General features: G+C 41.9%; 1 protein-coding gene and 1 pseudogene across 9 annotated transcripts in view; one reads left to right on the top strand and one right to left on the bottom strand.

Moving 5' to 3' along the window:
* Positions 1–201: 201 nt before the first annotated feature.
* On the bottom strand, positions 202–2,560 carry LOC108714982 (annotated as a pseudogene).
* Positions 2,561–7,863: 5,303 nt separating this feature from the next.
* Positions 7,864–11,501, top strand: part of sgip1.S (SH3GL interacting endocytic adaptor 1 S homeolog) — a 65,748-nt gene continuing 62,110 nt past the window's right edge. For 3 of the 9 annotated variants that reach the window (XM_018260751.2, XM_041561355.1, XM_041561354.1), the window contains exon 1: positions 7,864–8,168. In XM_018260751.2, the coding sequence (XP_018116240.1) occupies positions 8,159–8,168 (10 nt within the window). In that variant the 5' untranslated portion in view covers positions 7,864–8,158. The remainder of the gene's footprint in view (positions 8,169–11,501) is intronic. The other 6 variants (XM_041561361.1, XM_041561356.1, XM_041561357.1 and 3 more) reach the window with 5 other exon arrangements.

Genomic DNA, 11,501 nt, shown 5'->3' with positions numbered 1-11,501 from the left:
ATTTATCAAATAGTGAAGTTAATAGTGAAATTCCGCCACTTCCCATTCATTTCTATGGGGTTTTTAAAGGCGTATTTATCGAAAGGTGAAATTTCACTTTCACCCATTGATAAATACGCCTTTCAAAATCCCATAGAAATGAATTGAGAGCTGTGGAATTTCACTCTAGTGGCGGAACTTCACTCTTTGATAAATTTACCCTTATGAATTTTTGGTAAGAAGTAGATATAAGGTATTTGCGGCCACTCCATCTTCAATACTGAAAACATTTCTTGTGTGATTAACCCAGCAGTGTATGAGCTCCAGAATTCTAACAACCATTTTCTTCAAACTGTTGAGTATAACCAGCTTTATTCCATCATTGTGAATCTGAAGTTGAAGAGAAATATCAGTAACATTTTGATGTATACCAGACAACTGGCTCCTTATAAACAGGTGTTTAAAGTTATTTAGATTTCTGAAAGACTCAAATAAAAATATAAAATAGTGATTTGCTATATCAGGCCTTTGTGAACAAATCAGGTACAGATCCTCCAAGCCGCTTAGGCCATACATCCATGTTGAATCTTATCAAATATAACTCTCAAAATCTGGAGGTGTTCTTTAAAGGAGAACTAAACCCTCCGCAATGTTAAGCCCCTACTTGTACCCCTGTGTTGGCCCCCTCCCTGCCTCCCCCCTGCAAAGTCTTCCTGTCTTGAAATAGTGACCACGCATGCAGAGTAAGCGCAGCAGAGCTCACGGACACCATCTTCTTCTCTTCGGTAATCTTTGTGAGTTCCAGTTTGCGACAACTGCGCATGCGCCGAAAGAGATAGAAATTGCTGAAGGGGAGGAAGAAGACACGAAGATTACGAAGAGAAGAAGATGTAGCCCATGAGCTCCGCTGCGCTCACTCTGCATGCATGGTCACTATTTCAAAAGGGAACAGAATTCTTGGGGAAGACTGTACAGGGGGGAGGCAGGGAGGGGGGCCAACGGAGGGGGCCAGTGGGGACTTAATATCGCAGGGGGGTTTAGTTCTCCTTTAAGGAAAGTGAAGGCAGCAGTGTGAAGCTTTATAGTACACGGATATAAAAATAACACTTGCAGATTATTAAAATGAGCAATGGTTGCTTTTACCATATTATTAATATTTTCCAGTCTTAAAGACTGTTGCTCTGTTAACTCAAATACAGCATCTGGAAGGCCAGGGCTCTTGCACAGCAGTCTCGGTCTCTGTTTTTGTGCATTCCATTCTTAAGTTTAAGCTGCTTAAGTTTGTTCTCGCTTGTTGAAAATAGCCACTTGTTTGAAAAACAAAGGATCTACTAAGTGGAACATGAAGGCCAAATCATTTCTGACATACGGGATATCATTGACGCCAGTTTCCTGATGAACATGTTCAAACAAATATACTTTAAGGTTGCCATAGAATAAGCAATATATGGTATAAAAGCATGTGAAGCCATAAAAATGAACAACACAAAGGTAGCAGAATGAGAGCTTAGAAAACAGATAAGCCATTGGACGATTGCAATATAGCCAGTCATGACTTGTAAGTCAGCATTGCAAAGGACAGTAAACTGCACTTCAAAAGTCAGCACACTGTTGTATCCAATGATAAACAAAAAATGTATTGTTTGGCATGTATACATGGTATAAAGTAGAATACCTCATTCAATGTGATGTTGAAATGTCTTTACCTTCTCAAATAAAGCTTGTGCTTGCTCTCTTTCCTTTTTTATCTAAAGCTCCAACAGCAGCCTGATCTCCAATAGGACTTTCAAACAGTGATGTTTCCAAGGGACTCTGATTTGTTGTAAGGTTTCATTGTTCTTTGCAGTAATCTTATCTTCTAAACCTTCATTGGGCACATTGGACAAGGCACTGGTTGTCCAAGGTGAGCCAAACCAATTCCAAAGTATTGATATAAAATGCTCAATTTGTGCACATGGCTTGGTAATTTAAACCAAAAATGACTACAAAGCATAAAAACCAGGTATGGAAAATATTTAATGTACCAATGAATGGCAAACTTATAACACATTTGATTTATAAAGCTGTACTGCTGAAAGTCTTTTTTCAGGCCCTTAATTTCCAGAATTTCAGGTGCCGCTGACTTGTTAGTTATGAGGGGATTAGATTCATTACTGGGTGAATAATTGTGAAGGTTCTGTATCCCTTTTGGCAGACAAATTATCTTTATTTGCATGAAACAATGTGCTTGTTTGACACAATAAACTCATAGGGGTCTATCCCCTTTTGCATTCATCTCTGTGTGCCGGTTCCTCATTTGCTTGTTTCCTGTGGATCCAGGGGAGTGCCGTCTCCCTAGAGGACTGAGCATCAGATAATTGCATCACGGAAAGGCCAGGGAGTGCATAAGAATTTCACTTTGACCGCAACAATTTCTAGGTCACATGCTTACATGCAATAAAAATGTCAAAAATCAAACAAAACAAGAATCAAACCCTCCCATAAAATTGGGGTCTATAATGACATAAAGTAAAGTATTCAATGCACTATGAGACTCATGGGGTTATATATATCAAAGAGTGAAGTTAAAGATTTCCACAGTCTGCAGAGTGAAATAGCGCCTTTCTCCATTCATTTCGATGGGATTTTAAAAGTTGTATTTATCAAATGGTGAACTTTCACTATCATGCTTTGATAAATATGCCTTTAAAAATACCATAGAAATGAATGGAGAGAGGCGGTATTTCTCTCTGTGGACTGTCGAGATCTGTAACTTCACTCTTTGATAAATATACCCCATAGTCTTTACAGATGTCAATAAGGGATGCACTGAATCCAGTATTTTGGATTCGGCCGAACCCCGAATACTTTCACGAAAGATTTGGCCAATACAGAACCCTAATTTGCATATGCGTGACTCTTTAGTTGCATTTGATATGTCTGATGTCATCTTTATTATTTGTAAGCATTAAGGGTAGGGATGCACCGAATCCAGGATTCGGTTCGGGATTCGGCCTTTTTCAGCATGATTCCTTCTGCCCAGCTGAACCGAATGCTAATTTACTTATGCAAATTAGGGGTGGCGAGGGAAATCGTGTGACTTTTTGTCACAAAACAATGAAGTAAAAATAGTTTTCCCCTTCTCACCCCTAATTTGCATATGCAAATTAGGATTCGGTTCAGTATTCGGCCGAATCAAAAATAGTGGATTCGGTGCATCCCTAATTATGGGTGATGATACACGCTAAGATTCTGGGGAGATTAGTCGCCTAGAGACAAATCGCCTCTTCTTCGGGTGACCAATCTCCCCTAAATGCCTTCCCGCCGGCTAGAATGTAAATCGCCAGTGGGATGGCACTTGGAGCGCTTCATTTTCTGAAGTTGCCACGAAGCTTCCAGGTGAGGCAACTTCGGGCGATTTTGGAAAACAAAGCTTTCCGAGCGCCATCCCGTCGCCGATTTACATTCTTGGGGAAAGCATTTAGGGGAGATTAGTCACCCGAAGAAGAAGCAATTCTCCCCAGAATCTAAGTGTGTGTAACCACCCTTAACCTAAAAAATTATTGCATTGTTCAGTTGTGGTGCTCTTCTTTGAAAGGGTGCTAACTAAAGGTGGCCATACACTGGCAGATTAAAGCTGCTGATATTTGTCCTTTCGAGTCGGCGCCCATTCGTAGCATTGTAATCCGATCGTTCGCCCCAGGGCCGATTCACTCAATATCGCCCAGCCAATAGTGGGCATATCAAGTTAAGATCCGCTAGTTTGGCGACCTTGCCAAACGAGCGGATCTTATAGTGTATGGCCACCTTAAATTACGTTTTACCACAGTACTTAATCTTCCTATTCAGCCCCGCCCCCTATTGTACTTATTCCAGTCTCTTATTTAAACCACTGCCTAGTTGCTAGCTAAAATCAGACCCTAGCAACCATAGCTACTGAAAACTTAACAGTTTTCTAATGACACATTTTATTTGGTAATAAGGCTATTATTATCACTCTGAAGCAAGAAACCTTGTTTTGTAAGACCTCAGCCCCACTGTGCAGATTTTCCACAATTGCCAGATTTTAGGATCATGAAAATTAGAATCAACAGCCAAGTTACTCAGGTCAGACCAAAATTGCATAAAGCTTACACAGTTGAGCATAAAGAGAAGAACAATAAATATAATATAATATATTTTACACAGTGCATGTGAAAACCCTGTTCAGGGAAGGACTGGGCCGACGGGACACCGGGAAAAAAACAGGTGGGCCCAGGCTCTTTTGGGCCCCGCCAGCCCAGTCCCGCTCCTGCACACAAAAATTGCAAGCGTGTGGTGGGGGTACACAAGGTATCGGTGACACTCGATAGTTTGCAGCGAGGGGGTCCGAACCCGCTTTTGCAGAAAAAACTCACCAGCATATAGGGGGGGTATAGGAGGTATAGGCTGGGGGGGGACCTGCTCATGCACTGTCTTCCTCTTCTTCTTACCAGCGTGTATTCGCCGCACGCTGAGGGGGTGGAGGAGGTATCAGTTGCATAGAATAGTTTGTGGCTGGGGGGCCCAGGGGGATGGTGTGGGGGGGCCCTGAGGCTGCAGGCCCGGTGGGCCCTTAGGCCCCCCAGTCCGACACTGAACCTGTTTGTTTCAGAAGCTATAATTTAATTATTGAGCACTTAAGGATGACAAGTAGGTTCCTATAGGCATTTTAGCTTGTAGTGCATGGGGCTATTTCTACAATGGTTATTATTATTATTATTATTAATAATACAGTACAACATTTCCTATTCTAGTACATGGGAAGACGCAGTAGTGGTATTGGGCCAGAAAATATATATGTGCCAGACCTTTGAGCCCTACAGGGATTAAGTCTTATGGTGCGTGGGTCAAAAACAGAAAAATATCCCAAAACTCTATAATGAAGTTAAAAAGCTAGTAGAATAGGCATACAGACAAACTAGTATTTCGCCTTACGCGTTTCATACTCTCTGGTACTCAATCATAGGTATTAATGACACCTAATTCAACAACAGTATTTAAACTCAAAGAGAACCCTCCCTTGGTGCATGGGGTTATATTCCAACAGTACATTTTTGCTCCTTGAAACAGACACTGCCACCTCCCATTCAATTGAATTGGAAACAAGTGATAACACCAATATTGAAGTATTCAACTGATAATGTTCACTAGAGCCTTACCAACACTGTGGTTAGTTAGGTTTCACTTTAGGTGTTAGTCTTGTTAGTACTTATATAGTTATAATAGAGCAGTAGAGCCTGCCATCAAATATTTTATTTGTAGATATTTGTAGCTCATAGTACAAGTTGATCCAGGGACTAGTCTGATTACCATTTTGGAGTCCAGAAGGAATTTTTTCCCCCTCTGAGGAAAATTGGAGAGGCTTCAAATGTTTTTTTTTTTTGCCTCCCTCTGGATCAACTAGCAGTTAAAATAGAGTTCAAAGGTTGAATTTGACAGACATGTGTCTTTTTTCAACCTAACTTACTATGTTACTATGCAAATCATGGAAAAATCGGAATTGTATTATTTTTCCAGATTTGACGCCGCTGCTGATTGTACCTTCATTTTCTTTTACCCCTCTGTTTACTTAATATGCTTATTTACTTGTTTTTCGGTATGAATATTTTTGTCAACCAATATATCAGAAAAAGTTTATTTTTCTCTGGACCAGTACCTTTCTTCTGAGCAGTGGCCCACTGGGATACCAGGAAAACTCCCAGTGGGCCCAGGTGTCAGTGGGCCCTCATGCTGCTAAACTTTTGGCCTATTTCATGGCCATTCCCTATTTCTATGAAGCTAAATAGATGGAATAATAGTTTATAGTATGTAAAGAATAGACACTAGAAGAATAGAGGTTGACTGAGAAGAGGAAGAATAATAATCCTGAGAGTGGGCTCCTGGTCTAAGGTTTTTGGGTGGGCCCCTGGTGTCCTAGTCACACTGGCACTCAGTGGCGTAACTACCAGGGTGCGGGAGGTGCGATCACACCCGAGCCCGCACCCCACTGGGGCCCGGCGTTGGGGCTGGACTAAGCACTTGCCCCCCCTGGACTTTGCTAGCAGAAGCAGCCTGGGACACGGACAGTGCACTATTTTTCAAAATGTTTTCCCCCACTCCCTCGGACCATTTCTTATCTGCAGCCCGACGTTTCTTTTTGCAGCGCCCTTGGTGCTCGCTCCTCCCTTGTCACACTGCCTGCAGCCGGATCATATTACTTGGGCTGTGACAAGGAGGAGAGAGCATTAGCAGCAGCTGTGGAGCTGATTGGCCAGCACTGATACTGCCCGCCTCCTTCAGTTCCCTGATTTCAGTGTGGGCAAAAAGAAAACCAAGGAAGGAGCTGCTTATTAACCCTTAAACACTGCAGTCTGCAGCCTGCTCAGCACCCTATCACCCACACGGTCAGTGGCTCTGCTTTTGTTTTTTTCTAAGTTGTCTCTGGATGATGTGCGGCTACTGGTCCACTTTCCAGTCAAAGCCAGAGAGCTGTGAAGGCAGTAAATCATGTAAAATAACTGTGCCATTCTGATATGAGTTCTTAAACATGCACTTTTTACTTTGCCATCTTTGTATGAGCTCTGGGGGTATTTATACATGAAATTGCCACTCTGCCATCCTTTATATTTAATAAAAATCGCCAACTTGGAATGATCCATTTGATGGTAGTGTCAGTAACAGAATGAAGATGCTATACGTATGCAATTTGTACTACTTTATATATTATATAAAAGCTTTGTGGATTCTGAAATTTGCCTCCTTGCCCCCCCCCCCTGGAAAATGTTCTGCGGACACCCATGTCTGTGATGCTCATGTGACCTTGCATCTCTTTGTGCTCACATTCCGGCAGCAAGGTATGTGTCTATGGGAGTCGGCAGGATAAGTCCCTCACTATTAGCACAAAACAAAAACTGTCGAACCGTGTTAGACTATTTACAACCCACCCTAATTCATTGTATTTGCTCTACAATTGATCTCTATCTATCTGTAACTTCCTAATTTATTGCCCATGAAACCTTTCACTGATCTAACAGTATATATGCTGTGCCTTTATAGCTTTAATTTGTATTTTGCCTGACGAAGGGGCCTTGGTGCTCCGGTGTATTTTTTTTATTGTTAGCCAATATAGGTCTTCTACAATACTTTTTGTATTTGTTTGTTTTTTTATTTGTTATTTTCACTATTAGCAGTCACTGAGCTGCTCCCACACTACCAGTTGCACATCCTGTAGTGGAGGGGGGAGGCTTGTGGGATTGGAGCTGCCACTAATAATACTGTCCCCTGTCTAATCCATTATCCGAGCTTGTCATTCACCTTGGCTACAAAGAGAGCCTGGAAAAGGAGGGGGGACAGGAGCAGCCAGCATTAGTGACTTTTCAGCAGTTCCCTTGATTGAGGTCCAAATCATCACAACATAAATAATAATGTTTAGTATTGGATGGGAAATAGATTACTCCAGCACATGCAGAAGGCGTCCCCCTCAAATAGAGTGAGACACTCTGCAGATTTGTTGAATAGTCAGTCCCTCGGTCATTTCAGTGAACTAACTGCAGTTATATATTTCATTAGTGGCTCATGGTAGGATAAATACAATGGCAGTTCTATGTATAATGCCTTCGGAACACATGATAGTGCCAGTTACATGTATATTACCCCAACACATAAAAGGACAAATGTAGTGTCAGCTTTGTGTATAATGCCCTAGAACACATGGGGCGCACACCAGCGGCACTTCGTTGTGCGATTCATAGGGGGGGCCGGGTGCCCATCCTGTACCAGGGCCCGCCAGCAAGTAGCTATGCCACTGGGGGCAAGACATCGGGAGATAACTGTGGCTCTCCGGTTTATTGTGTCAGGATATGAGAACTGGGCTCCACGTGACGGGGCTGAGGGCTGCAGGGATTGGCCGGCCTCCTGGCAGGCAGTGTGAGCCTGCCCACCTCCTTTTTTCCTCCGTCTGTATCTCTGCATGGTAGTGTTTAGAGCTCAGCATCTTTATGGGATCCGCTAGGTGAGAGCTGCAGCTTGGCCTGTACCTTTCGCTGTTGCAGGGGGGGGAGTTTGCATCTTTACTGCCTTTAAGATATTTGCTTGCCACTCACCGAACAGAGGGGTCTACAGTGTATGCAGCTGGGCTGTAGAATTTGCTGCATTTTGTTCACAGCCTCCCTTGGAGATTGAGGAATGATATTCTGCCACCATGATGGAAGGTAGGATTGTTTTCTGCTGTGCATTTATTTTACCGTCGGCACCTTTCCTTGAAATGAAATTCCTCACGATGCCCTTTGTAACCTAATCCAATTCAGCGTCAATGTTGCGAACTTGTGTATGATGCAGTGGCTTGCATTGGCTTAACGCCGGTGTCACCGTGACAGAGTGCTTCCTAATTACACTAGCTCATTTCCAGCATTTCAGTTACAGCTCCCATCATCGCACCACCATACAGGAAAATGACCATTTGTTGGTACCACTTTATTTCACAGCTCAATGTAAGAGGTCAGTGAAATCCATCAGGCCTTGAGGGCAATGTGTAATCTGTTGTAGCTAAACACTGCCTTAACCCACCACAGCATGTTCATCTTGCTCAGTTATCAGTTGTTTATTCTTTTAAAGAAATGTGTAGAAAGGTTTAATCATTTCACTCTGACCAGATGCTCACTCTTCCTTGTCTTATTCTAGAAATGAATGACCGCAATTAAATGAACTGGGTGTATTTTACTAGTAACCTCCCCCATCCCTCTGTCTTTAGCCTGTGGCTAGTTACATACAGGAATGGGCTCAATCACATAATGGTATTTTCCTTAATTGATATAAACAGGGTGATCATTTAAGTTAAAGTTTGAAATGTTCGGCTTGCTAAAAGATTACTAGATGTAATCTTTACAATATTGCCTGTATTGTAAAGGCACATAAGGATGTCTGATACAGTGATTCCCAATCAGTAGCTCGTGAGCAACATGTTTCTCTCCAATCCCTTGGATGTTGCTCCCAGTGGCCTCAAAGCAGGTGCTTATTTTTATAGTCCAGGCTTGGAGGCAAGTTTTGGTTGCTTAAAAATCAAGTGTACTGCCAAACAGAGCCTCGTTGTAGGTTGACAATCCACATAGGGGCTACCAAATGGGCAATCGCAGCACTTATTTGGCACCCCAAGAACATTTTTCATGCTAGTGTTGCTCCCCAACCTCCTTTTACTTCTGAATGTTGCTCATGGGTTCAAAAGGTTGGGGATCACTGGTCTGATGTTATGTTGTCTTATGCTAAATTTTGTACATTCTTTCTCAAACAGCATTGTTAAGTAAGTTGGCCCCTAATTAATCTGGTTTAATAAGACGTTAAAAATAAAAATAATGCCATGGCAACAAGCTGATGTTGTCCAGATGTCCTCAGACACTTGTTACATTGCTAAGTATTACTTCCAGGTTTTTCCCATAGCAGCACAATATCTTTACTCTAGCAAAGCCTGCAAACATCGAATTGGGAAAGCTTAACCTATTGTACTTATTAATGCACCTGTGAGATGATGTGGTGTGGCTTTAAATTCAGAATAGGCATAGAGTAACAGCTGATTGTACTGTTTAGGACAATTTAACCTCACTTTTCCGCAGCTCATAGCTTGTGCTGTAATTTGTAGTCCCAAAGACCTGCCTAATAGAAAAAAAAATTGCTGCAAAAGGTCCTTCAAGTGTCACAGAACTTTGGGAATATAATTTAATCTAAAAGTTTTAATGGAAAAATGACAGAGAATAGATGCAAGCTATATTCAGGTAATAACATTTTACAAGTTTGCTTTCAGCTGGCATTAGCCTCCATGACTCCATCCAGGTTGAAGTAAAATATTCACAGCAGGATATGCATTTAATGTGTAACAAACTTACATATTTCTAGCGGATGGATTGTTAGGCCTGATACATTCCTTACATGCACTGAAACAGTTGTTTCCAAATAAAGGCAGCCATACACAAAATACACCAAATTGGGGTGATTGAATCATTTGGCCCCTTGGATCTTGAAGGAACAATAATACCAAATAATGAAAGTGTATTAAAGTAATGAAAATATAATGTCATGTTGCTCTGCATCAGAAACTCTACTATAGTTTATATCAGGGGTGTCCAAACTTTTTGCAATGAGGGCCAGATTTGATGAGGTGAAAATGTGTGGGGGCCGACCATTCAGCCCAACATTGCGTAGCTGTAGCAGTAATATTTGGGCACTTTAATGAAATGATCTGCCACTTAGTCTATACTGCTGCCTGTGTGCTGAAGGTGTTAGCAATAGACATGTACTGGCACATAGTGATGCGCCGCTCTCACATACTTCTTTAGAATACTGTACTGGCACATCAGAACGTCTATTGCACCTTCAGTGAGATCGGAGCATCACTATGTGCCAGTATGTGTCTATTGCTAACACTGAACACCAAATATTACTGCTACGGCTATGAGATTCTTGATCGCACTATGCTGGTGGGCCACAATATGATTCATATCATGATGGAAGCTGAGGGCCGGTGTAAATTTGAAACAGGCCGCAATTGGCCCCCGGGCCTGACTTTGGACATACCTGGTTTATATAAACAAACTGCTGTGTAGCCATGGGGGCAGTCATTCAAAGCTGAAAAAGGAGAAAAGGCACAGCAGATAACAGAAAAGTTCTGCAGTATACAGAATTTATCTGTTATATATTGTTTATCCTGTGCTTGAATGGCTGCCCCCATGGCTACACAGCAGCTTCTTTACATAAACTATAGTTGTGTTTCTGAAGCAAACACACCAATTTTACCAGTGCAGGGCAACAGTACACTATATTGCCAGTCCTTTTGGTGTTACTGTTCCTTTAAGGTTCCATGCATATCCAGTGCATCGGCCCACACCTACATCATAACTCATGTAGTCCAGACAGATGGGATTGTCCAACCTTGCAAGTAAACATCTGAATGAGGTGTGCCCATTTTTTTTGACCCCATACATAGATTGATGAGTTGCCTGTTTATGGACAGCTATATGATTGTTGAGATGATAATACAGCCCTGCAAATTTTAGTTGCTTCCTGTCAGCTCATATGAGAAATGTCCATTACTTATTTGGTCTCAAAAACTATGCATGTTTTATTTTCATTATCCTCTAATTTTGATAATTATACATGAGGTCAAACAAGTTGTATATAGGGAATGAATGACTAGTTGCTTGCTTCTCTCACTTGTATGGAGAAGCGAGAGCTCATAGTCTTCTGGATGCGACTGAGCAGACCAGCAAGCAAGCACAGCTAGTTGTCACCTATTTGCCACTCTTACTAGCTCAGCTGCAGTCAGGGAAACAAAAAACTTGTGTGAGAGAGATAGCAAGTGTGGCAACCTACAGCCTTTTCCTACTTTAACTTTACTGGTGCTGTGGTACTGCTCCTTTCATTAAGTTTTAGCTTCTTGACTTAGCCACAATTCTGTAATTCTTCCAAAAGACTTTGAAAGGAATGCACCTCAAATGGTGGAAATGGCTTTATCCAGCATTATAACAACATGGTGCCAACCCCCAAATCTTTGGAGG

Source organism: Xenopus laevis, chromosome 4S (assembly GCF_017654675.1).
Source record: "Xenopus laevis strain J_2021 chromosome 4S, Xenopus_laevis_v10.1, whole genome shotgun sequence".
NCBI lineage: Eukaryota > Metazoa > Chordata > Amphibia > Anura > Pipidae > Xenopus > Xenopus laevis.
This window is presented reverse-complemented; position numbering and strand designations above follow the sequence as displayed.